General features: G+C 40.8%; 1 protein-coding gene across 1 annotated transcript; it reads right to left on the bottom strand.

The window, feature by feature from the left end:
* Window positions 1-7,434: 7,434 nt before the first annotated feature.
* PCDH18 (protocadherin 18) lies at window positions 7,435-16,605 on the bottom strand (the record flags this gene model as incomplete). The annotated part of the gene is made up of 4 exons (XM_080636624.1): window positions 7,435-8,521; window positions 12,794-12,957; window positions 13,091-13,179; window positions 14,101-16,605. 4 exons carry the CDS (start codon window positions 16,603-16,605, stop codon window positions 7,851-7,853), a joined length of 3,429 nt encoding a protein of 1,142 aa, XP_080492750.1. The 3' UTR covers window positions 7,435-7,850.
* Window positions 16,606-27,922: the final 11,317 nt, after the last annotated feature.

The following is a 27,922-nucleotide window of genomic DNA, read 5'->3' as shown; positions in this document are numbered from 1 at the left end:
TATTTGTTGTAAAAACTCTGTGGATTTTACATGCAGGAAGCTCTCCTGGACATACGGGACAGCGTGGCTTCCCAGTCCCTTTACTCCCTATTGCTAGTTTTATCCCAAAAAGAACATCATTCAATGTTTCAGTGAGATGAAGGGTATTAGCATCCAAACCAGTGCAAGAAGGGACAAGACAAGGAAGGAATGATTTGAATGAAAGAAATAGGAGGTAGGCTTCCTCTTACACTAATTTTCACAGCTAAACACACAAAAGAAAATATGTACCTTTTAACAGAGTAGGATCTATAGAATTTGTGTGCTTTCTGTGTAATACACTGGAAGAACTTTACACTTGATAGAGAATGTCCCACCTGAACCAGTCAGTGAGAAAAGAAGATGATGGCAGCATGGATTAAACCTCCAGTCTACAGGGAATGATCACCCTTCATGGCCATGCCTGAACCACTTAGGCCATGCATTACTGTCAGAGTATCCCTAAAGCACTGAGTTCAGAGTCCACCACCCAAAATGTTGGCAGGGAACCCAGATCCTGCAGCCTGCCTGGCACCCCATGCTGTCATACCTGTCTTCTCAGCAGTGTTAAAACTACAACAGCTGCGTGTTCACTAGTGACCAAGAGCATAGGTCTGCGGCAACCAATGCTAGCAAGAGTCCCAGCTACACTATACAGACTCATATACAGACTATATACAGACTCACCTCTGAAGCAGCATGCATGCCATCATGAGCAAGCCATTAGTTTTCAGCCAGATCTACCCCTTGAGCTGCTCCACACTATCTTCGTTCAAGCAACAGCGGCAGCAAAAAGCACAAGCAGGAATGCCCAGGGGCTGTTGAAGGGGGAAGGTGAGAAGGCAGGATACTGGACTTGGCTTAAAGCTAAATTTCAAGAAGAAAACAAAAACAAAAAAACATGAAACAAAATAGTTAAAGATAAAAGTTTTTTTAAAAATAAAACCCCACCATGATAAATTCTACCTCCAGAACAAGAGCTTATGACAATCCTTCCTTGCAAAAATACAAGTATATGAAGGTATAGTGTGTACTTATATCATTACTTTAAGAAACCCCCGCTTCAGATCACTTTCTCTTCCCAGGAAGCACCAACTTCTTGTCCAAACCAATACCTTACCCTACAATTTCAACTTTTACCATTGAAGCTGTTGTCTTTATTTAACATCTAAATCACATATTTTCAGCTAGAAGGAGAAGAGAAACAAATGAGAGTTGAGGGGTGACCACCTAAAAGGGCAGACAATTGCTTTCCAGTGCCTGTTGCAGCATGCGGCCCTCTTTTTCCTCTTCCTCTATTTTCTCTGGAGCCCGGTCTTGCATACATGTGTGCCCAGAGAGGCAAACTTCTGCAGCACTGAGGCCCTGAAACAAGTTAGGCAATGGATAGTTTTCCCCCTCATCATGCCTCCACTCAGGTATTGACAGAATTTTGAGTGACTGGGCACAGATATTTTCCATATCTAGGGAACTGAATGTAGTATTTTCATGGGAATATGCACAATCAATCACCTATAACTCAAGAGTCATTGGCAGCGCTGTAAGTCCATGTTTTGAGATTCTATATTTAGGATTTAGATGATAAAAATTATGCTGGATGAGCTTATGGTTACTTAAGAGATTTTGTAGCTCTAAACCTTAAAAATATTCTTCATGAACATGTGAAAAGAAGTCTCACTTAAGCCATGCAGCTTTCTTCTGTTACTTTGTAAGATTCTGAATGTGTTCACTGCCTGAGCTCATTACCAGGATAAAAGTCTTCAAGGAATATCTAAGTTACGTACTACGGGCATTGTTGATTCCTTGCATATTGCTTTATTCTCTTGAATCAGTACTAAACCAAAGTCATGTTATGAAATTAGAAGCATGGTGATGCTTTAAGTGCTTCATGTAAGCTGTAAAACAGTTTACATGGTCATTTCTCACTGTATTTCCAACAGTGCTATTTGGGCAATTGGTGAGAGAATGTGTGCACTGGTTAAATTTCAGCTTAGTTTATTACCCACTTCTGTCAGAGTCTCCCTCGAGTTTTAATTAAATGAGGTATTATTTATCAATTCTATTGTAAATAGTTTTTACAGTCTGGTTAAAACTGTTCCTGTGAGTCTCTTCAGAAAGGTTCTTTTTTCACTAGTGGGGGTTAAATGATCCCTGAATACTATTTATTTTTTTCTAGTGTTCACTCATTTATGGTTCTAATGCTCCAGGGACGTACAGTTCAACAGGGTTGCTAATGATGAATATTTTTTATTGATTGAAGTTATAATATTATCACTTCCTTCATTTTCTAACTGCGTTACAGAACATGTGGCAGGACAAGTTTTATGTGCAGACAGTGTCTGGCCCTGGATACATTTTCAGGCACAATTTCACTACTTGCTGTGCCAGTTTGCATTGTTGAAGGACAACGTATGTGTACCACAGTCTCCTAGGGATCTCAGTTTAGAGACCACGTTAACCTAATGCTAACTGAACATGAGAAAGCTCTTTTTGTTCTTTAAAGCAACTTGGAGTAAACTCCATGAGTTGCCCTCCCATATAAAATTTAAACATAAGATTTTCTTCATAAATCCAACTTGTTTTTACAGCTTGCAGGCAAACTTTAGCTGCTTGTGCTGCAGTTTGGAAAGTTTATGTTTCATATATGCAGCTGACAATCAAGGATTTCATGTCTTCTAATCTTGGGAAACATCTGACGTTCTCTGCAGGTTGCAGAGAAGAAGAGGAAATTCAGCTTCCTGGCATTTTCTACGAATTTCAACTTTTCATTAAAAAAAGATAGGAAACTGTAAAGGTTAAATGTTTTGTGGTAGCTGTTTTTGCTTTCTATTGCTGTTCTTAAATCAAGTAACTATAAACATGACCAAGGTGTAGAATGTAACAAAGACATTATTGACAGCCACATCCTCCACATCCTCCACATCCTCTCAATGTGTTTACCCTAATGGACACCAAATAGTAAAGTGTAATGCAGTGGTTACAGAAATACTTTAAACACAAATTAAATAAGCGGTCAAACAATGCACTATCTCTGATCAGTACTGCAGAACATTTTTGAGTTTGGCCATTTCAGAACTGACTAAAAAGTAAAACCTATGTGAAGTCTGGAGAAAGATAGTGGTTGAACAGCCATTAATTAAGCTTTGTATCTGTTCAAAAGTCTTACTAATTTCATCTGTGGTCACAATCACAGAACCACCAGCACATAGTAATAACCTGTATTTTGATAATTATTACTTGCTGGCTTTCATGACCTTTTCTGTCATAATGATACCAAGGAGGGAAACATTTTGGCTGCCAAGCATTTATAGAAGTTCTAGCAACCTAGTGTTCTGGGCAGGATAATCATGCTCATGATTGATGCTTAAAATACATCATCAATTAGTTATCAAAATGTAGAAAATCCAGACTTTTTTTTTTTTTTACATTTTAATCCATGTAATATTAGCTTTCCCTGTTCTTGACATAGAAAAGATTTGGTCTTAGGGCTTTTATATATGTGTATACACACACGTATATATGTGTATACACACACGTATATATATATGTATGTAATTTCTCTCATTTATAAAGGAAGCCTGAGAAGGACTGTAAACAGAGTAGGATTAAGATGCATTTTTCCCTCATTTACCACAATCTACAGATCTTTTAGCAAGCTTCCTATCAATAATAAATGCAGCTCAAACTCCAACGCATTTCAGATATAATCTTAGTAAACATTTTTGCTCCTGGAGACTGGTCTTATAACTGGTCTCTTTACATGATAAGATTCTTGCAGCAAAAGATTGTTACAACAACACACATACCAAATATTATTACTGTGTTGGTACAGAAATCCCCTCTAGGAAAACCTTACGTATTTTATGACATTTTGGTGCCTAGCACTACTAGAAAAATTCACTGCAATCTATTTTGGCTAGAAAGCCCCCTCTGCAAACTATGGCTCTTTAAATCATTGAGACTATCCATGTGACATAGGCCAGTGGGCATAAACTGATTTAAGGATTTTAAATTTAAAACAGAATTTTGAATCCTTAGGAGATGACGTGACTGTGAAAATGGAGCTTATCAGGCTGACCTGCAAGTCTGTAGGCAGCACAAACCAGTCTGAGCTCAAAGGTCTAATACTTCCTTTTCTAGAAATGGGAAGCAGTATCTATCTGCATTTATTTATGAAGGAGAAATTTGCACCACTTAAAGAGGAGTTTCATTCTCAGCTGCTGATTTAGCAATAAATAATAGTCATAGCAATGCTTTATCCATGTCAATAGAAAAATAAAATAATTTCCAAGTTCAATAACTATGGTCAAATTACCATCTTCTACACATTCAACATAACTGCCAGCCCCCATAGACCTCTCATGCCTAGGCTGAAATCAGTGGTTCCCTAAGATGGCATGAGTTTTGTCTCAGGAGTTGCTCTGCCTGAATCTCCCTCTCCCATTCCACTCCTGTGCAGTCAGCAGCAGGGAGCTGCAGCTGGGCACATAAGCCCTTGCCATCCCATATAGTAATCCAATAAAAGGCTTTGAGTGTGGGGGAATTCAGGAATCCAGTGGAGCTTATGGTTACACATGAAAAAATTAGGGCAAGAGAGCTTTTGAGGAATCACAGTATCACAGTATCACAGTATGTTAGAGATTGGAAGGGACCTCAAAAGATCATCTAGTCCAATCCCCCTGCCAGAGCAGGAACACCTAAATAAGGTTACATAGGAATGTGTCCAGGCGGGTTTTGAATGTCTCCAGAGAAGGAGACTCCACAACCCCCCTGGGCAGCCTGTTCCAGTGTTCTGTCACCCTCACTGAGAAGAAGTTTCTTCTCAAGTTTAAGTGGAACCTCTTGTGTTCCAGTTTGTACCCATTACCCCTTGTCCTACCATTGTTTGCCACTGAGAACAGCCTGGGTCCATCGTTGTTAATGTGTTAACTAGACTTAGCTGAAGAGGTAGCAATTGGGAATTTCAGTCATGGGCAATGTTACTGGGACACCACATACTTTGTAAACACCAGAGTACAACCATGGGCCGTGCAGAATTAGTACATGGGTAAGACTGACTTAAATGAAGCAAAGTCAGCCAGCTGAGAGGGAAGGAGAATGAGACTGTGGTGAGGGAACTTGGGAGCAGGACCAAAACTGGATACTGATGAAGAAGGAAACTGAAAAGGAGTGGGCTGAAGCGAGACAGAAACAAGCTAGCTAAGGAGAAAGCCATGTCTTTGTGAACTGCAGCAGCAGTTCAGTTTGTGAACTCCTGTCAGCAGCAGCTGGAGACGCAGTTAGAAATATGGCTATAAGTCCCAGGTCCATCCAGGAAGCAACAGTAGGGATCGACACTCAAATAACAATTGAATGCCCCAGGCTGAGCTTAAATGAGCTCCTGCACCCTTGAGGTGGGGAAGGAGGAGGTAGGTAGATTCAGGTGAAGCTGTTGGTGGCTATTAAGGCTGTTAGTGGGAAGGAATGAGGAAAACATAGAAGAGGTTTTCAAATATTTAATAAATGAGCTTTGGTCATTACATCAGTATAGAATGGTTTGGGTTGGAAGGGACCTCAGAGGTCATCCAGTTCCAACCTCCCTGCCATGGGCAGGGACACCTTCCACTAGACTAGGCTGCTCCAAGCCCAGTCCAACCTGGCTTTGGACACTGCCAGGGATAGGGCAGCCACAGCTTCTCTGGGCGACCTAAGCCAGTGCCTCTCCACCCTCACAGGGAAGAACTTCCCAACATCTTATATAAATCTCTCCTCTTTCAGTTTAAAGCCGTTACTCCTTGTTCTATCACTACATGTCCTTGTAAAAGGCCCCTCTCCAGGTTTCTTGTCAGCCCCTTTAGGTACTGGAAGCTGCATTAAGGTCTCCCTTCAGCCTTCTCTTCTCTACGCTGGACAAGCCCAACTCTCTCAGTCCATTGTGGTATGACTTGCTCCTTTCAGTAATAAACTGAGGTCTTGTTGGCATTCAAAGGGTGCTATAAGAACTCTCCAAAACAGAAACAGAGCCTGCACGGTTAGAGGATCGTCTTGTATCAATGCTGATAAGCTAGTTACCTTTAAGTCAGTTACCTTTAAGCCATATTGACAAAATGACATTTTGATAGTTTCATCTGCCAATACAGATACTTTGTTAGAGATCTGAGGTCCTGGTATTTCAAACCAACATAGCTATACTCATGAACTTCTGAACTGTAAACAATTTGAGTCTCTCCATTACTCAGGTGTCAACAAATATCTGCACTGTGAAACCGATTATGACATTAAAGTTCCCTTACACACAGAGCAAACCAATAAAGCTTATGCACATAACAAAATTCTGGCTTTTTTAGGTAATATTAAATGGGATTTTTCTATAGCTACCATTGAAAAATATTCTATAGAGTACTTTACAAGTGCAATTCTCCAGACAAAAGTATGTGCCAGTTTTTATGCCTGTGTTCACTTGGATTATTTTAGTTTATCACATTTCTGGTAAAAAATACACCTTATAAAAATATGTATCTACAGCTCTGATGAAAGCCCAAAATACCAGGTTTTGTGGCCATCTCTTAATAACTTAACACTGGACTGAAATGAGCATAAGGAGTCCAAAACCCACCCACATTTCTCAACATTAAAATTAGTTTGTTTACTATTACAGAAATCTGTGTATGCCAGGCCAACCAAAAATGTATCTAAAAAAAAAGCATCTAGAGACCACATTGACTTTTATCTGAGAAATATTGGTTAGGTCACCCCTCAAGTGGTGACAGCACCATGGTATATATTACTGTTTTCATTAAGCTACCTTCAGTCCAGGGAGAAGCCCCACTGTGGAAGGATGGGACTCACCAAAAGCCAATGTACCTACAGGATCGCTCTTGTCTAGAAAGTTCAAATACAAGATAAGCACGTTTACAACAGAGGCAACATATAGCTATAATCAGCTGCTTTCCTGAGAGATGCAACATTCCTTTTATTTTGGTGTCACTTACAAGGATAAAGCAGTCAATTGCAATTTTTTATTTACATGAATTGAGAATTCAGCTGGAAGTCAGAAAAGCTGATTTTATGCTGTTTATCAAGCATACACCACTCACTTCCACCGGCTTTGCAGTTCAACAACAGCAGAACAAATTTTACCTTTTTTTTTCAGAGATAACATTGGAAGTCCCATCACTGAATTCCACGATTTGTTCACTTGGGAAAACACCTGTAAAACAGAGGAAGACCCTAGCCTGAGCCTGCAATAATCCATTGATTAAATTTGAGAATGACTTTACAGACCAAAAGCATCAAAATAAAAAGGACATTTTAGGTTTCATGGGAGTTGACAGCTCTTTATTACAAGAAGGAAACATTGCAACAAGGTGTTGGATCATTTATTGAAACTAATGTTTGCATAACTTTTTAGTGGTTTGAATTTGTATTTGTAACATTTCAGACTTAAAAGAAATAATAAGGGAAAGCAATACCCCTCCTTTTGTCTTTGTTTTTTTTAACATGCCTGTGTGGCAAGAATGGTGGAAGTTTGACAAGGGTGGTACCATCTATATACATTTAGGAAAACATGCTTGCTGTGGGCGTACAAAAATAAAATTTATTTGTTAAATTACACATAAATATAAGGTACAAATGTATTTTTAAAATACAGATAAAGATAATCACACTTGCATTGTGTACATATGAAAATACAGTATTTTAATATTCAACATACACAGACACATTTATGATAAATGCAACTAGTTGGCAATGCCAGTTCTTCTCAGTCTGGTTTTTTTTTTTGTTCTTTTTGTTGGTTTGTTGGTTTTTTTCTCCAGTTTTCCATAAATATGGAAAAATAGGCTTTGAAACAATTAGTTCTGCCGGACATCTTGCAGCAGCTTGTTGATTTCTGCCACCAGCTCACTGGCATCCATGAGTTCGTGTTTCCCATCACTGAGGTGGTTGAGCATGTTGTCGAAATCATCTTCTTCATAATTCTCTGGGATCTCCTCCATGGCTGGCAGCCATTTGGAGGAAGGCTGCGCGCCTGAGTGAGTCCCCAGAGTGGGCCCGTTGTTGGCAGGATTCTGGAAATGTGTGCTGGCTGCCCAGGCTGCCACCCCCTGTGGATAATTCACAGTCTTGGCTGGCAAATGTCCCTTCCTGCGCTCCAGCGAGCTGGAGCGATCCATCTCATTGCACTCTGTGTAGGCATCTAGCGAGGGAGGCAGCAGGCGCTGGAAGACGCTGCTCATTTCAGAGAGGAGAGAGGAGGTGCAGTTGTCCCCCGACTCCTCCTCGCTTTGGCAGTCTTTACCAAACGTTGAAAAGCTCTTCTTCTTCTCGCTGGTGTCAGCAGGCTGTGGATCTTCCTCCAGGCCCTGCTGCTGCTGCTGCTGTTGCTGTAGCTGAGGTGACTGGAACTCCTCCGCAGGGATGAACAGGTTACTTCTATAATCGGAGGAGGGAGAGGGCAGTGGGGGCATCCAGCACTGGTCAGAGTGCCCCAGAACCCGGCACTCCTCCGTGCACAGCCTCATCGCTGCAACAGAGAAAAGAGGAGAGTGAGCATCCCCCTCCTATTGCAAATACCGCGTAGTTGCAGGGACTAACACAAGGACTGAACTTCTCCAAAGGTGTTCAAATCCAGTATTTGGGTTCACTTTCTGTGTGAAGGAAGGTGGCAAATACAAATAGTCTGGATCTAAATGCACTTCCATTTCTGAATGGTCTCAAAAAATGAGAACAAATACAGAACATGTAAGGCAGTTATGCAATCTCTCGCCTAGGGCTGAAGATCAACATGTAAGTTCCAGGTGGAAAACAAGCATTTGTGACTTAAAGCAACATGTTCCCTGTTATACATTGCTATTCCATTAAACAAATAATTAAATACATAAATAAAATGAAGGTGCTTCTATCTCCAAACGTTTACTTAAGTTTTAGTGAAGTCTGCCACATGCACTTAGACAAGTGCATCATAGTAGTAGAGTGGGAAAAAATGGACAGGGGAAATACAGAAGAAAGAACAATAATGTGCAGAAGGATCTCCCTCTTCATTACCATGCCTCCTTTTGATCTGACAATGTATGTTGAATATGAGGTGATTCACTGCCATATTATCTTTTTAACTGAATCAGTTATTTTTTAATACAGTATCAAAATGCCTAGGGCTTAACTTGCACCCCTTGTGACTCCAGTGTTTATACTGGAGTTACTCCGAGGTGCACTTGCCACTGTGTAGCTCAGGTTACCGGATTGTGCTGGCTCAAGCATTGGCACAAGGTGGCCATTCAGGCAAGCTAGGAGAACTGAAGAGCAGAAGATAAGAGACACTTTCCCAGCTGCTTCTTTCGAGTGATGTCTCTCAGGGAGGAGCAACACAGTGGGACAAGTGACTGCAACCCTGGGAGCTATGCTAGTCTGAGCAGGGCATTGCAAGAATCCTCTGCAAACATCTGGAAAGGTCTGGAAAGGGCCCTACTTGACAGACCCATAATGAGGGATGTGCCTCTCCAAAGGGAACTGGCTCTGTAGGACATGCTCAGGCTGGGCACTGCCTCGGTGCCTGGCAGACCTGCTAGAAAAGACCCAGGTGCTGCAGGGGCCACTAACTTGAATTTGAGTCACATACTTCAGAAGAGTGTTTTCAGAAATGTCAGACTCTTTGCATTATGTATATTTTGACCATAAGAAACTTTCGCCCTAATCTTCTATCAGTTAACAGTTAAATTAGCCACACAGAATAGCTTTTCTTTCTATTTATATACTGAAACATAAGAAATGTTTGCAGTCATGCCCTGTAAGTTTCCTTAGCTTTCTCATCACATTTCCCATCTGGCTCTGGATCCACCTAGTTTATTGAAAGATTTTTTTTGTGATGGTGTAAGCAGAACTGAAGATTGTATTTCAGCTTAGGACGCACCAGAGATTGATAAAGTCCTACTGTCATACTGTCAGTGTTATTTATCTCTGTGCTTTACACAGCCTACCATATTGTTTGCTTTCCTAATGTCCTTTCAGTTCCTCGGAGTATGAAATTTCTCTGTGTCTCACACGTGAGAGTAAAAATTTCTTCAAGAATACAGGTTCAGGCTACAGGCTGGATATTGCACAAGCTCTTGCAAATGGCCTGCTGATCCAGTGAGCTTTGAGCAAACAAAGCAACCTCGAGAATATCAGTCTCTGAAGTTTTGATACAAGGGACTGAAATGCCTTCGAGTGCTTTGCTCCCATGTATGAAAAGCACATGTGTGCTGATTTACAAAAAATGCCTAAGAGTTAGAAAGGAGAAAAGATATCTAAGTCACCCATGGTGCCTGGACGAGCTCTCAACTCATTCCAGAAGGGGAGGATTACTCTTCTAATTAAGAAGGCTCTTGTAAATTAATGAGAGACTTCTAATGTTTTAGCATTTCATTAGTAGTGAAGGTTGTCTTATTGTGAGTTTTGTTACTGATGTTATCAGGATTGGATTTGGTATCAAATAATAAATTCTGACATTCCTGAAAAAGGAGCGAAAGATGCTTCGAGGAAACTGAATGGTGTCCCAGTCCATCCTTAAATCAGCAACAAATAAAAGGAAAAAGCAAAGATGTACAACAACATTATTATTGCCCCCCGCCTTCCTCTCCCAGACTTAAACCTTATTAGTGAAGATTTTAAAAGAGAAAGAGAAACAAGCCTTTCAAGGACAGTTATTGAACTTTTTGATCATGTAATTTTTGTAGTTTCGAGGGACTGGCCCTATTTCTTTCCAGTTCCACCTTAAAGAGACAAACTGAAAGGATTTTTTCACAGCATTTTGCTTGTGTCCAGACTGACAATGCAGAAACATTTCAAAATGGAGAACAGGAAACCTCCAGGAAGTTCTTTTGCTTTTTATTCGTTTGGACTGCAGATCAAGTCAGGTTTCATCTGAACAGGTTCAGCATACACTATGCTCCATTCCTGTCAGTGTTCAAGGCCTTGAGCAACCTGGTCTAGTGGAAGGTGTCCCCGTCTGTGGCAGGGGGGTTGGAACTGGGTGATGTTAAGGTACTTTCCAACCCTAACCATTCTATGGTTCTAATACTTAGTTGGTGGATTAAGACCATGCAGAGCGGCAAGCAGACACCTAGGTGACATTAAATGCTCACTGTGATAGCCCAGCCCAACTCCATCTGCACTCAGCAGGAGTATTCCTTACTTTGAATGTGATTAGCTGGGCCCTTTTGGAAATCCCAGCCCTTGGCTGCTTCTTTAGAAACAGAACTGCAAGAGCTGAAAACCAGTCCTGGGCATCCCAGCTAGCAAAGAGGGAACCACTCCCACCCGTGGGTAGCCCCTGACTGCCCACCGAGAAGGGGACAGCTTTTCCTTGGCAGCACCAGGGCTGGATGCCAGTGCAAACACCACTGCACTTGAAGTTCCCCCGGCAACTGAGAGCTCTGGCAGATCCCTCCTTGCTAATCACAGGGGAGAATGAGACATGCCTCACGCTAGCTGGCAGAGGAATAAGTAGTAAGAGCAGGGGGAAATTAGAGTAAAAATATATTAGGTCCCCAGATTTAGGTTAAAGATTCTGAAAAAATACAAGTAACTTTTCAAGACCTCCAGATTTGAAACATTGAGTAAATACGACTAATTTGAAGAGGTAGGTGAATGCATGAGTACATGATAAAAGCCTGGAGCAAAATATGCAAAGGAAATTTTAAAGCTAAAATGTGTAAGAAGAGCAAATTAGACTTTTGGGGTTTACTCTGGCCTAACAGCATATTTCTCAGGGTAAACCACACCAAGGTCAGGCACAACCCCCCACCAGTGTTTTCCATAGTAGCAGACAGAAGGAGCAGCTCTGCAGCTCCTCCTCTCCAGCCCTGGGCAACATGTGGGAGACACTTTAGGAGGGACTACGTGCTGCACTGCCCGAAAAGCAATGTGCCTCATGTATAAAATGACTTTACTAAACCTTTTAAGTTTGGTTCAGTGAGCCATACTGAGTTACACAGCCCTGTCAGTTACACAGAGAAAACTAAACATGATCTGAATAAGTGTACGATCTAGGGTACAACCAGTAGCTGTGTAATTATTAAAGTAACTATAAAATTCTCATACCTGTACTCAACATGATTTCCCATAGACTATTATATTCAACTTATAACTGGGCATAAATTTAAAAGTGGTACTTCATACACATGAATATGTACATGTGTTTATCTTACTTTCACTCCCCCTATTCCAGCTTTTTGTTTTTCTGCCCTCTGCCTCTGAATTGTACCTCTTAAGTTATGAGTTGCAAGATTTATAGTCTGGGACATATTTAGATCCTTCTATTGCCACTCCAGTTCATTTTTCAGTGGGAAAAAATACCCTTTCTTCTCCATCCATATTTCTAGACTACTCACAATCCATGGTAGAAGTTTGTATTGTATGGACGAAACTCATCGTGGAAAATGCTATCTCCCAAATTATAGCTCGGTATATTTTTAACAAACCACAACTGCCTGGCTCTGCAAAAATATCCACCTAGTCATTAAAAGTCTAAGGACATGGAGCAGATTGTGATTTGGGGGTAATTTAGAGCCAGCTCATGATAATGTGAATATGAGAAAAAAGTAGGCATTGCTCTGGGTGGATTTTCAGTTGTGCCTGAGGTTTCATTTTACTATATATGTGAAAGTTTCAGCTCAGTGGTTATTATGAAGCAGAGTAAAAACAAAGGAAACACAGGACTTGAAAGCTAAAGAATTTTTGCATTCTCAGTAGTAGCTTTATCAAAGTGACAGCCAGGCAGCACTGTAAATAAACTGGTCAGCTTCCATTGTGCTCTTACCTGCAGGAATTCTCCCATCTGTAAGGAAAAGGTCACTGAATCCTTCCCCAAGAAGTCTGTCAATTGGAGACTCTCTTCCCAAATCATAATCACTGTCTCCAGCTTCACTGTCACCCCGGCCACTGTCTTTCAAGCTGAATTTATCCATATCTTGCAGGGCATATCTGTGAAGAGAATTGTGGGGATCATGGAATTAGATTATCTCACATACATTACATTCCACATTTTGATTAAAACCATGGGTCTGTTTTCTGATGCATATACATTCATATGTAGCAGAACAGTCCAGATCCTTACCTGTAGCTTCTGGAATACTTGTTCCCTCTAAAACTTGGCCTTGGTTGATACTGGCCCTGGTGAAGCATCGAGAGAAGCTGGGAAACCTGCTAAAGAAAACGTGAGAACACTGATTCTTTGAAATGAAAGCTCAAATTCCTAGTTGTAAAACATTAATTTGCTTCTCAGGTTTGGTTTTGGCTCTTTTTTTCTTTAAAGTTGAATTAAGTCAAATTCCTGCACATATATAATGCAGTACAACAGACTATTTTGTAGTACAGTGTCTGCCACAGGAAACATCTGAAGACTTTGTACAATGAGGAAATGCACTGCTGTTCATTAGCCTCTGAACTCATAATAATTACTTCATTAACAAGTAATTAAACTGAGGCAGAGTTTTGTTTTGTTTTAATAGATCAGAATCAACCCTTTACCGTTCCAGGATCCTAATTCAAAACAAAATGTCATTGCTCTACATATAAAGTTACCAGGACAGAACTCTCATTTAAGCCATTACAGAGCATTTGCAGTAAAAACCGAGATGGGTAGTCTCAAGTTTGAGATATTATGACCATTTATTACAACAGCTGTTACTTAAACTGTGTCAGTGTTTAGCCTTTTAGTTCTCTATCCTCAATAATGAAAGGGTTTCCTGCATTGTTTCTCTATATAAATACTCGGGCAGTCTTTCTTAAACAGAGGGAAAGGGAGGGCAAGGAAGACAGAACAAGTGAGCAGTAAACCAGAGCTAAGCACTGTCTATGTTACACCCCATTGTTTTGGGGTGTTTTACAGTGAAGAACCAATAAATATTTAATCTATTAATAACAGATTTAATCCTCTTCCCCACAGTAATAGATTCAGTTGATATTGGAGTAAAACTGCAAAGCTGTGACATCTACAGAGAAATCCATCATACATCCTCATTAGGCATAGACCTAATTGGTCTCACAGGTGGCATGCAGAGTACCTCAATGCTTCCCAGTGAAGGCATGAGTGAAGAGATGTGTAAATGGAGGTGTGAACCTTACCTCAACAGCAGGAGTAGCATGGGTGAGTTCCAGTGAGAAACTTTCAGGCACGTGGTTAGAGGAGATTGTTACCAGGCTGTTGAGCGATTGGTGGCTGTGGTGGCTCTGCCGGCTGCTCATTTGTCCCCTTTCCAGAGTCGGAGATGACGATGGAGAAGCTCTGTGGTGAGATCTAATGGGTAAAGTGCCATTAACCGTTGGCACTAATGTAATGTCCCCTTTGTGGATCTGTCTTGAGGGTCGCTTTGGGTGGTGCTGGTAGGTTGATTCTGCCACACGACAGTTGTAGGACCTGGTGTCCTTTTTTTCTCGATTACATCTTGTGGCAAAAATAACCATAATGACCAACAACACAGCACATATTGATCCCAAGGATATAATCGTTATCATGGAGACATCCAGGGAGGGTTGGCTTACCAAAGTTGCTTCTGTGCTTGCAAATGAATAGACATACTCAAAAACAGTACATCTGAGAAGTGCTTTAGTACTAAGCTGAGGACTGCCCTTATCCTGGACTATGACAAAAAACTCCCACTGTTTTGCTGGAACTGATTCAACACTCACATTGATAGATATGTCACAGGTTTTGGGATCCATCACAAAGATGCTGTTTTCCTTGTCAGCTACTATAGAGCAGCTGAGTTCAGAGTTCATACCAGAGTCTCTGTCTGTAGCCCTTATCCTGGTGACAAGAAAGCCAATTCCAGCATCTTTAGGGATTGAGATTTCTGCTGTACTGTTGCGTAGCGCTGGCCCCACGATGACAGGAGCATTGTCATTTTCATCAATGATGGTTAGTACCACCGTGGTATTGCTAACAAGCTGCTGACTCCCTCCATCCCTAGCTTGAACCATGAAGGCAATCTGATTTACTTCCTCGTGGTCAAAGGTTCTCAGGGCATAGATTGCCCCATTAGAGGGATCGATGGTCACATAGGTGGTTACAGAGCTTCCTAAAATATAGTTCTCCAAAATAGTGTATGTCACCTGGCCATTGTCACCTAGATCTGGGTCTGTGGCTGTGACTGATGTAATGTACGCTCCCGGAGAGTTATTTTCCAAGATAACAACTTCATATCTGTTTGTCTGGAAGCGGGGTGGGTTGTCATTTTCATCACTGATTTGGACAGTAAAGTGTTTCACTGCGGAGAGACTGGGTGTTCCCTTGTCCTCTGCTATTACAGTCAAGCTGTATTCAGATCTCTTTTCCCTATCTAGAGTGGCATTAGTCAAGATTAAGTAGTTATTTTCATAAGTCTTTTGGAGTTTAAAGTGGCCATGTCCATGGAGCTTGCAAATTATTTCTCCATTCACACCAGAGTCCTTGTCTTGCACTCTGACCAGGGCAACAAAAGTGTCCAGAGGTGACCCTTCAGAAATGTAAGCTACCTCCTCTTTCTCTGGAGACATCAGGTTTAAGTTAATTTCGGGTCTGTTGTCATTCACATCCACAACTTTAATTATAATCTTGCAGTGAGCTGGAATGGAATTTGGCCCCAGATCCTGAGCCTGAGCATCAATTTCATAGGATTTAGTTACTTCATAGTCCACTTGCTTCAGGAGGGTGAGGTGTCCTTTTTCTGGATCTATATTAAAAGTCTCTATAATTTTGGCAGACACATGACTACTAAAGGAGTAGACCACCTTACCGTTAGCGCCCTCGTCTGGATCAGTGGCATTGAGGTCTATGAGCAAAGTCCCAATCGGAGAATTTTCTAGGAGCTGGATTACATATGACTGCTGCTCAAAAACAGGGCTGTTGTCATTGGAATCAGAAATGCTTATTTTCAGGAGGGATGAGCCAGACCTCTGAGGCACCCCTTTATCTGAGGCAGTGAGCTGGAGTTCATAACTTGACTTCAACTCCCGGTCCAGCTCTCTAACCACAATCAACTCCGCATACTTGGCACCATCAGTCCTGGTTCTCACCTCAATAGTAAAAAAATCATTTGCAGAAAGGGAATAAGTGTGCAGCGAGTTGTCCCCTACATCTGGATCAAAAGCGCTGTCCAAAGGGATCCGCGTTCCCACTGCTGCACTCTCTGATATCTCAATTGGGATAAGAGCTCTGGAAAACTGGGGAGAGTTGTCATTAATATCCAGCACTTCAACTTCAACATGGAATAGCTGCAGATGTTCAGTGGGCAGAGTGATCACATCAAACTCTATGGAGCAGTTTAAGTTTTTCTGGCAGAGTTGCTCCCGATCAATTTTAGCTCCTATGCTGATCTCTCCATTATCCTCACGGACTACAAGCAAGGGAGAATTCCCCCTTTGCATGGCTCGAAATCGCACCGAGGAAGGGTTAGGCATTTTTACTAAAACATCAGCTACATCCTCCGACAGTCTTGCAATTACCGATCCGATTCTCTGCTCCTCATAAATCCTGTATTTCAAATTCTTGCCCAGCACAGCCTTATTGAAAGATATTATCATCAGTGCAAAAATGAATATAAAGTGCATTTTACCGCCGACTCGGTGCATTTGTAAGTTTTTGCAATTCATTTCTCCAAGCAAGTTAAAAAGCAATTATCGCTGCTGCCTTCCGTACCTTAAACCCTGCGCACATCTGGTCCTTCCAAACTTCAAAACGCCTTTTCTGCTCAGCCAAGGATTAATATCTCACCAGATCTGAAAAGTTTTTGGGTTTTTTTATATACACACCGTGCCAGGACATCCAGGTACAAGCCGTATGCAGTCCACGCGTTCTCATTTGACTCCCCGCTCCTCTTCCAGGACGGAATGTGTCGGGGCGGCAGCGAGCTTCTCTCCCGCCGTGAGCATCCAGGGACGCCGGGAAGCCCGCGGAACGCGCCACGGGATCCACTGCCCGCCCGGCGCCTCTCCCCTCTTCACTTCCCTCCTCTCCTCTCCCCGCTCGCGCCGCACTGAGCACCCTCCCTCGCCGGCTCCAGCCTAAAAATCCTCCGCAACTTCGCTCCAACTCCCCAGACAAAGCTTTTACCCGGCGTGTGCTGAGCCCCGTCCAGCCAATCAGCCCGGGGACAACCCGGCGCGCCGAGGCGGGGGGAGGAACGGGATGGGGGGGGACTTGGAAGGGGGCGGGAGGGACCCTGTGGGGAGATCGGGGAATGGGAGCGGGAGGGGGCAGCTCCTCCCCCAGCCCCTGCTGGCTGCCGGTGTGCAGCCGGGAAGGGGAAGGGGGGGCACACTTAAGCACATTCACACGAATGACTAAAAGGCAACTTTAAATCAACGCCCCCCTCCTTTTTCAGGGCACTTTCAAGGGGGGTTTCTGGGTTTAATTCCTCCCCGCCACGAAAAATGCGATCGCGCCCTTTCTCCTTTACGTACTTTTAAGTTGTCTTAACTAACTCGGAGGTTTTCAGTGCGTTGAGTTAGTAAACCGGGATGGGGGGGCGGTAAGAGGGGGAGGTGTGCCGCCTCCTGCCTTTTGCCAGCCATGCCGGCAGAGCCTCTTCCTGCTCAGTATTTACCTATTTACCTGCCAATGCTCCTGTGTGGAGCAAAGGGACATCTCTCCCTCCTCCTCCTCCTCTCCAAGTCAGTAACATTCTGCACACTCCTGTCCACCCCCGGCTCCCCCGCCCCCCGCGCTGCTGCCTTTGCCGAAGCTTGGTCCTGTATTGTCTGTATATGTGTGTATCTGTATCTGCGTGTGCAATTGTCTCTGTGCCGGCTGCTGCTCTTCTATCTCTGCTGTTCCAGTGGTTCTCCAGATCTTTTCCATCCTAGTTGAAAAAGCGCTTCATGCTTCACAGAGAGGATTTGTGCTAAGTACATCTCCTCCATGCCAAATGTCTTAAAGAAGCCACAGGACATATTAAGTGCTTGAAAAATGGCAAGTTCCTTGCTTCTCTGCTATTGCTAAAAAATGGTTTTTGTGTTTACACTGCAACACATCTGCACAAAAGACAATAATCTTATTACTGAGTGGATCCTGTACTTTGTGTACACCAGAAATGCTACAAATGGTTAAGTGAGCTTCAGGCTGCACCCAGGTCACAGAGCCTGGTGGGTTCTTCTCAGTTCAAGTGCATCAATTTGTGCTGTGATTTCTGTTCCCTCTTTTTTTGTGTGTGTTTGGTTTTTGGGGTTTTTTGGGGGGGTGTTTGTTTTTTGGTTGTTTTTTTTTTTTTTAAGTTTAGCATTTTAGCCACAGTCTCTCCCTGCTTTTAATTTTCTGCTTTGTCCATTTGTTTATTGATGTTGCCCATAATCATACCATCACTCTCTTTTACTGCTCTTCTCCCTCTCTTAAGTTTTCCTCATATCCAAAAATGCGAAGAGTAAAGCTCTGATTCCCCCAATTTCCTTACTCTCAGCACAGCTCTGCCAAAGTCACTTAGAAGGTTCTTGCTGAAAATGAAAGCAGAGGAGGCTCAGCGTGAACTCTCCTTCTTTTTAAGCATTCAAAAGCATTTTATAAGCCATTGTCTCTTTTTTCTTTCTTTTTCTTTTTTCTTTTTTCTTTTTTTTTTCCACAAACCAGCACCGTGTGGCAAATTGTGCAGAATAGAAATGTCCATAATGAATGTATTTAGTACTGGGTCACGCTGATGAACATTCTGCCCCCATGAATAATACTGTTTTACAAGTTTGCAGCCCTTTCAAATTACTGATCCCCAAACCCTATAGGCAAACTAGAAAAGCTAACACAAGCAACTGGGACTTTAGAAACCCATAGCCATCTGCCCTAAATCTCTAACAATCCAAGCCAATAATTATATCAATTCAGGCTTTAGTGAACCCCTTTGCAAACACCAAAAGAGCAAAGAAAGGAATTAGTGGCCATTCTAAGTTCTGGTGGAGAGGATTCAAAGATAATCTAATTCCATTAGTTCACGGACAGCTTTTTTTGCAGCTCTGATAAATCTTCGTAAAACATTTTTCCAAAACACCAGTGTAAACTCTTTTCTGACGATAATTGGGGGAATAGGTTCAATTAAATGCTGTTCTGAGTGTCAATAAAAAGTATTTTGTTGATAAAAGAAGTCACTGCCCCTTTACATGATGAGTACAGGAGATGAATAATTCATAGTAAAAATAATTTCTTTGCTTAAACCCAAGAATACTGTATGTACTCTTAAATGATAATGTGTTCTTCCAAGTAACTCTTTAGTACAGTTAGATATGCAGAATTTTCTTTATGCAATTTTTATCACTTTCCAAATAGTAATTCCACTTCATCACATTGGTCTTTCTTAGAGACATACTCTGTATATTGACAGACAGTAGGGTAACTACAGGGAGGAATTGCAGCACCTCTTTTCTTTTTTTCCCTTTTTTAAAATTTACTTTTTATTTTGCAACTTCACCAGTCAGGTTATATGCAATATTAACTCCAGCAGTCAGGTTATATGTAATATTAACTTCAGAAGTCAGATTATATGCAATATTATCCCTTAAATCCATAATGTTTTGCAACTAACCATTCAGAATTACAATGACGATAAAATGTCATTAGCACAATAGTCCCTATATGAATTCTGAAGTGAAGAAAAAGCCTTGATTTTCTTTTTGTTTTCATCTGACATTCATCTAAACCTACAAGTGAGGAGGAACACATCTTGGGGTTGTTTGTTTAGATTCTGCCAATATTCAAGTGCATGGCACTTCTAGAAGGAATCCTTCTGTAGGGTGCTTATGAGCAATCGCAGCACTCCCAAGGCTGATTCCTCCCATACCCAGTGAAAGAGTTTTGTCTGAAAGTCACTTAAACTCCGGCCCACCTTTGACATGGCAGCCTTCCCTTACAAAGGAAAAGGGAGAGTCCCACGTGCAGCCAGCAGACACTTCTTGGGGAGCGTGGTATTGTGAATGCTGCTAGGCACGTGAGTGGAGTGCTGCTGGCCTCCTGGAAAGGAATCTCCGTTATACCCACCTAATCCGGATCTATTCACCATAACCTTCTTCTTGAAAGTTGCAATCAAATTCTCTAGCAACGTATCTGAGGAAGAAAAACTATCTCCAAACAGCACCTTCATTTGCCTACCGTACTACTTCAGAAACCACAACTGCACAGCAGATTAACTAATTTTTCACTTAGCTGAGAGTAAATCTGTTTCTGGGGTTGATATACTTTAAAGTCTGTCTTGTTTCTTGAGTTTTACTCTCAAGCACATATTTTCTTCTGAAAGTTACTGATCCCCTTGATGCAAAGCTTAGGTGACAGAGAATCTTGCTTTCAAGAACTATTTTTGAGAAAGGATCCTTTAGCAGGGCCAGGGGAGAAAGAAAGTAGTTTTCCTAACAATGATAGAAGCACAGGGAAATTAGCACAGTGCCATTCACTTCATTCCCCTCCTCATGAAGACACACAAACACACACACACACACACACACATATGAAGTTTTATTCACTTTCAGTATGATTTATTGCCTTATGTTGTGTTATGTTACAAAATGTCATATGCACTATGCTCCAGCACACTAGATATTGCAGATCAAATTTGATTTGACACCTGTGTAATGAATGTGAAAGACAAGTCTTCCTGAGTGAGAAGGGTATTTTAAAAGAACATTTCCATCACAATGAATGACAAAATTGGGGGTTCCTCTCTCTCTTCTCTTTCTTCCTCCTTCTCTCTCCCCCCTTCATCAAGTTTGTTTCCCAAAGTAAAAATAAGAACAGAGCTCTCCCTGGTCTTTGTACTTTACTTTTCCATCTGTTGCAGCATAAGTGCCAATTGAGTGAAAATATCCTTGTAGGCAAACAAACATTGCCATTTTGTACTCACTTGTGGACTCATAAAAAAGCTGATCAGAGGTCAGTATGATGCTGTTCAGTGGAGTGGGTGGAGGCTGACATTTCATTATGATTTTTTTGCACAGACAACCATATTATAGAGCTCATCACAAATTAATGCTGCATTTGTCCAGTCTAGTACCTATCTCGTCAGTCATGCTTACACCCGATACCTTTTAAAGCGCTGAGGTGCATCAGAAGCTGGATTACTTCAAAATATACCAAAGGCAGAATGGTCTGTTGGATTATCAGACATGACCTCTGCATCACCTTAGCCTTCTTAATTAATCCCAAATACATTAGGTAGGGAATATATTTTAATCTGTGGAATGCTAAACAGTGTACCTCAGTCAGGCATCAGTTACCTTATTCATCTGAAAAGGCAGAGGATTGATGATCTAAAATGGGGTCAGGGATCCTGGCAGGCAAATCAGAAAAGCAAACAGTCCACTTGATACTATAAGTCCTGACCTCCACAAAATCTATACCTGAACTATATTCCAACCCTAATGATTCTATGATCTATATATACATATACATATACCTTAAAGCAACCCTGCTGAAGATACCCTGCCTAACAGTTTCTGGTCCCAGTCAGAGCACAGCCCCTTTTACAGAGTGTCATAGAATCATAGAACAGTTTGGGTTGGAAAGGACTTTAAGATCATCTAATTTCAACCCCCCTGCCATCGGCAGAGATGCCACACATTAAACCATGTCATCCAAGACTCCATCCAACCTGGCCTTGAACACTGCCCGAGATGGAGCATTCACAACTTCCTTGGGCAGTCTGTTCCAGCACAATCAGTCTCAAAAGGTTCTGTCACCTTGGAGAAACAAAGGAAACATTTGGTAAAGGTAACAGCTGTATCAGGAAAAAGTAGTTCTCTGCTCCAAAAAACAGCCAGTCTAAGCCCAGGAACAAAAGACCAGGTACCCAGAAGTAAACAGAGAAATTTAGTTCAGAGCCCTGATCTGTAATTTTCACTTTTTCAGATCACTTAGAAAAGATTCTGATCATTCATTAAAATACATCAAACCACAAAATTCTGTATACCTACTGATAGGTGAGAACTTGTTTTCTTATGAGTTCAAAATTAGATTTCACATTATCATCAATCATTGTGGCAAAGGGCAGGGGATCAGATTTTCTGCTACATGAGTAAATTTCCACAGCAGTTTTGCAGTGTGGTGTTGTGTATATAAATAGCGAGTTAAACCAGTACCTGTTCCATGCATAGTAAGTACTGTACCTAGATATTCAGTCTCTTTCTGAACCAATAAAACATTTATCTCTCAAAGTTTTACCAAGTGCAAAGAAGAAAAATGCTATAGACTTACAGTTTACTAAATCTCCATTAAAAACGAATGCCTGTAATAGGTCACAGTATATAACTGAAATTCCACTGTTTGATCACTCTAATGCACTTGTCATTTTGTTTAGTTACTTCCTTGTGAAGCATGATGTAGAATATCTCTATTTGATGACTGTTTACCTGAATGCCTTTAAGTGCAGTATATGCACCTAAGCAAAATGAGGTTTTGAGCATTATTGATGCTTCGGATAAACTTTGGGATAAAAGATAAGGTAAAATAAAAAAGTCAGAACTGTGGCACAATCCAAGAACACCTAAACCAAGAAGGGTAATTCTGTGTGGCACTGTTCTACTTTCTCATAAAGCCACCTAAACCCAGCTGTAGGTCCTGTTGCATACAGCAGATATAACTGTCCTTGACCTAATGCACCATTTTTTCCTTCTGTCCATCTCTATCACTGCAAATACAAATAATAAAGAGAGCCAGATGCTTCAGAGGGGAGTGGCTGTAACCTTTGAATCACACAAAGTGGAACTTGAGGAACAAAGATGCTCTGTTGCTTCCTGTCCCCTAAGGATGCAGCCACATTGGGGCTGGAGTGGTGACCAGTGCAGTCAGAGACCCCCAGAGCTCTTTTTTCTCTATAGGGAAAGCACTAGCAACATCTGTGCCCTCTGCCTGAGATATCCTTACTAGCTTTCAGCCTTACAAAGGGCTGTACTTGCACTGGATTTCCCACATCTGATTTCATTCCAGATCTTAACAAATTAATATACTGCATGCACTGGAATGTCAAATATTTTGCATAAATAAATTTGAAAAGCTTTCTGCATCGTACACCACTGCTATTCTGTTTTGACAAACATCTTGCTCTTTTACCCTGCCACACAGTAACTAGCTTGTGATGATGTTTTCAAGGCCAATTTATACAGAGCAGAAAAAGCAGCTGCATTTGTGATACTTCTTTTCTTCACAGAAGTGGGGTTTCTGTAAAGGAAGGGTTTGAAGTTTGGTGTAGATGTGGATTTAGTCAGGGCTGCAATACATACTTTGTCAAATTGCTGGCTCAACCCAAGCTTTTCATGGAACTGTAACTTTCTTCATTGCCCCTGGGTGTTTAAAAAAAAGAGCGTAATTGCTGTTTCAAGTGTCTTTAGAGCAGACAAAGCATGTGTTCAATCTTCCACTGACAGCCTAAGCCAAATGATCCAGATCCACTCATGTGTACCTACCTCCAGCAGCTGTTTTGTGACCAAAAGGCTCTAAGGACGTTGGACACTCTTGTCCAGGGAAAGGGTCCACCATTTTCAGCAGAGCCAGAGCTCACCTGCATACAGGCACCATGGAGTCAGAGGCAACTTCAGAGTTTTTAAGACACTTTTACCTTTTTCTGCCCCTGGGGCTGATGGGAACCAACCCAATCTATGGAAGGATTTTGAACAGCTTCAGGGTCTCTTTAAATTACTTTAAGGACGGTGAGACTCACAGGACTGCCAAGCTGGACACAAAGTCTTGCAGCAAGAATGGACACTTGATCAGATTTTTCCAGGAGTAGAAGCTGTTGGGCAAAAGTCTCCTGGAAGGATCTGAGCCTCTCTGTACTGCAGCATTTAGCAACCTTGAGTTACAAAGGGCTGTAATTAAAAGACCCTTAATGGCCTTCCTTTCTTCAAAACCTCAGGCACAATTCACTACTCAGCCTGCTTTGTGAATAAGGACCAAATATGTTGTTTATTTTATTTTACTTTACAGTAAATATTTATACAGCACTCCACATGGGTATCTGCATTTTTTATCCTTGATTTTTCTGGGAAAAAAGGAGCAAGAAAATGCTCCCTGATTCAATGTCATGGGAAAACATGTGGAAATATAAACGTGCTGTAGGAAGCAGGCGCAGTGGGAGCTGTAATGGGAAAAAGGCAGGCATGGTTTATCAGCAGAATATGTAACATATACTGAACATCCGGCTTCCCAAGTAAGTTGTTAACAGTCCTTAATACAAATGTTTCTCTTTAAAGAATCAGATGTTCCTCTTTTTCTTTTTTTTTTTTTTTTTTTTTTACAATAGCTGCAGTATGGTAAAACTGGTGCCATAAAGTCATTGCAAGAGACAGCAAACAACTTTGTTATCATAATAGGCTTTTTTTCCCCTCCTTCTTTTTTAAACAATGACTCTAGCAGGTGGCATGTGGCTGGGACCGGGTCTATCACAATCTCCAGGGTGCCAAGATGTCCCTCAAAGTTTCTGTGGGAGGAATTTGTTGGTGGGATTTGGATTGTAAAGGCACGTGAGCATCTGCTGCCTGCTCAGTCTCATTACCATTGACACAATCAGCTCCTGCAGCTCTCGGCCCAGCAGCCAGAGCGGAGACTCAATTTTCTTGCCTCTCTGACAATGCTCATTACCATTCATCTGAACTTATGTGTTTCTGTGTCTCTGAGTCAGGGCTAAAGGTCTGTGAAAAAATATCACACAGGGAAACACTCAGAGAACGAAGAGCAAATTGACATAATAGCTAAAACATAGCAGCCTAAAATCAACTGCCTTGCATACAGTACCACTGATAAACTTTCAGTGTTCATAGTAATGGCTCTTTTTTTCCCTTCTAAGTCACTTTATTCCTGAAAACCATATTCTATGAGTTTATGCTATTGCATGCATTCTGTAAGTAGCTTATAATCTTTTTGTGTGATTCAGGAGATATTACACAGCGTTACTCTTGTCCTTCCATATCCCAAACACTTGCAAAGTTCTGCCAAACTTTCAAATTGTATGTTTGTTTGTTTGTTTGATTATGTACAGAAAAAGTCCATTTTCCACCTCTGAGTTAATTTAGAAAACAGACTAAGAAGTGAGGGGTTTGCTTCTTACAGTATTACAGAAAGTAGGAGTCTATTAACATCTTCCTCTGGCAGCCACAGCCTAAACAAAATGTTAACACCACATATCTGCAGATAACGACTTCACATTCCTCTAAGTGTCCTCACCCCACATAAAACTGCAATTATTTTACATTTCCTTACAATAGATGCTGCATAATCCCTCTTTGCTGACCTTATGTCCTTTTATTGCTACAAAAACCCCTCAGCCCATAAATGGAAAATTAGAGAAGTCACACATTTTTCAAATAAATCACTCGGCTAAAAGCAGAGAGGAGGGGAAGGAGAAAGAGGGAGAGAATTTAAACCAATCTGTCTCTTGAATATACGTCAAGGATTTATGCCTTTGAACAAAGAAAACAGAAGGGCTTCAAGGCCTGAATCTGTGATAATCTTGCTGTTTTCAGATGCTGCATAGATAGTGATTTGTGATGACCTTACTGAAGAATTTGAGATTAAAGTAGAAATATATTTACCACAACGCAGCCTTTACTAGGTCTTTGTAACACAGGAGGATGGAAAACATCACACAGAGCTGGGGACAAGGTGGGGGCATGACATTCACTTTCAGATGTTTTTAAAACTCAAGGAAGAGTTATTGTTTCCAGAAATCATTACTATAGGTTTACATTTTCCTCAACCCCCTTCTGTCTTGTTAGACAAAACATAAGCTGGTCATTCTCATTGCTCAGGGCTAAAGAGAAAGAAATGGTGGCATTTTACTTAACTTCCCAAAATGATGACTGTCATGGTTTTAATCCCAGGTTCCAGGCAGCACGGTAGTTTTACAACCCTGGAACACTGAGAAGAGGAGGAACAAGGGACATATCCTCCCACATGGATGTCCAGAGCCCACGCTTGTTTGCAGAACTGCTCCAATTCCCCTGTCTTTGTCATGGAAATGTGAACCCTGAAAGAAGAGTCTATTATGTCAAATTACAAATTATATTATAGGATTTTAAGTAATTGTTTGCTGACTGTTGTCATGCACATGCTGTTTGTTGGAAGTTGATGTAATCATTTTGGCAAATTTCCACCAGCGACAATCAGCCCAGTTGAACTCTTAAATCAGCTGCTGGGGGGGTTCGCATCATGCAATTAATAGGTGAAAGACTAAGGCAGACACCCTTCAAAGTTAATTTACACAGACCCATTATAGAAGTAGTGCATTATGTCTTAACTGTATGAAATGTATTGTGGGCATATTAGCATTCATAAAATTCATTAGAAATCCATTAGTTCAAATGAAAGAGTTCTGTTACTTTCATACTATAAAATGTAACATTAACAAAAATATATAAAGTGTACAGGAACTATAGCAAAAAATACGTGTGGTGTTTTTCTGGAGCCATTTGAATAAAGTTTTCATCCATCAGAAAGATTTCTGTTTCAATCAGACACCAATTAAAATAAACATGATAGGCTATTTCAAAATAACCTTAACTTACTGGAATGCATTCTTTCACCAGACTATATAAATATGGGTACACCCACATTTTTTCTCTAATTCTGTGGTCTTTCACATCTATGTGAGATCCTGGAACACTTCAGCATGATGCAATGGTGCAGCTGGCATTTCTTTTTCATAAATTTTCTAAACAGTAAATCTTAATCCTACGGTGACAGGAATTTATAGCATAAACTGACACATGAACTTTCCAAATATAGCTGTGTAGACTTTTCACTGAAATAAATTACAGGGGTTACACATATATACTCATTTGTATGTATATATGGATATATAACATCTTTAGATATACAAAAACTTCAATAAAAAATAACTTTTTAATGAATCTCAATAGGCTGCTTTTCCAGTTTTCAAGTATTTGTAATTGTTCATGGGTTCCTTTTCTTAGGGTAACCGTTCTATTGAGATATTGGTCTTTTGTCCTTCCACAGACTTCTATAACAAAATGAAGCAATTAAGCAAATGCAGAATAAAGCAAATGCAGAATAAATCAACCATACGCAGTATGGCAGTATGAATCATTTCCATTAAAGTAGTTCAATATATAGATAAAAAGAAAATTTGATAAAAATAAATGCAGAGTCTAAGTGGATTCAGTATATTGCTATCATGATCAAGAGTTACACAAGTTAAGCTCCATGACGGTGCTCAGTATTATTGCTAGGAACTGTTCTCCTAGCCACGCTGTATTGTTTAAACACTGATTTTTTATTTTTTTTTATACAGCTTCTATAACTAATTCAAATCTATTTTTTTCTTATTTATTTTGCACCTTGGTAGAGAAATGGCTCAATAGCTAACAATAAAAGTGCCTCACAATTTGTCACTTGAATTCTAAAAGCTATAAATCCAAGTGATAAATGTACAAAAGCACATATATTAGGAAAACCTCTGTGTGTTGACAAGTGTGATGTTTTTTGCTGTTAGCTTTGTTTTTATGATCACTTTAGACAAAACACCTGCACTGGTTTTAATCCAGTTAAGTAATATGCAGCCTGTCATATGAAAGCTAACAGCATGTATTTCCCTAGGTCTGCTGTGTTTTGAAACTAAACCAGGATGCTTTCTTTTTCAGCTGTGGAAAACTTTTTCTTAAATTGTTATTACTTTCATTAAGGATCACATCAGCTCATTTAGGGATGTCAAAGAATCTTTTGCTAACATGACTTTAGTACCAGCTTTTGTTTACAGCTAATGAAGATAAATCTCTTTGTTGATCTAAGCAGATGAAGAATGAAGTCTGTGGACTTGGGTATCTATGTGCACAGATGAGTTAATGGTTTAATTTCAGCCAAAGCGCACATCACTGTATCCACATCAAGTTTAAAGGAAACTCCTACCTCATAGGGATGTCTCATATCCACAGTAATAATATTTTAGTAATTTAGTTTTTGGAAACTATAGTTTATATATCCTCTTAAACCAGT

This window comes from Psittacula echo, assembly GCF_963264785.1.
Source record: "Psittacula echo genome assembly, chromosome: 1".
NCBI lineage: Eukaryota > Metazoa > Chordata > Aves > Psittaciformes > Psittacidae > Psittacula > Psittacula echo.
The sequence above is the reverse complement of the archived record's forward strand: the minus strand, read 5'-3'. Positions and strand labels throughout refer to the sequence as shown.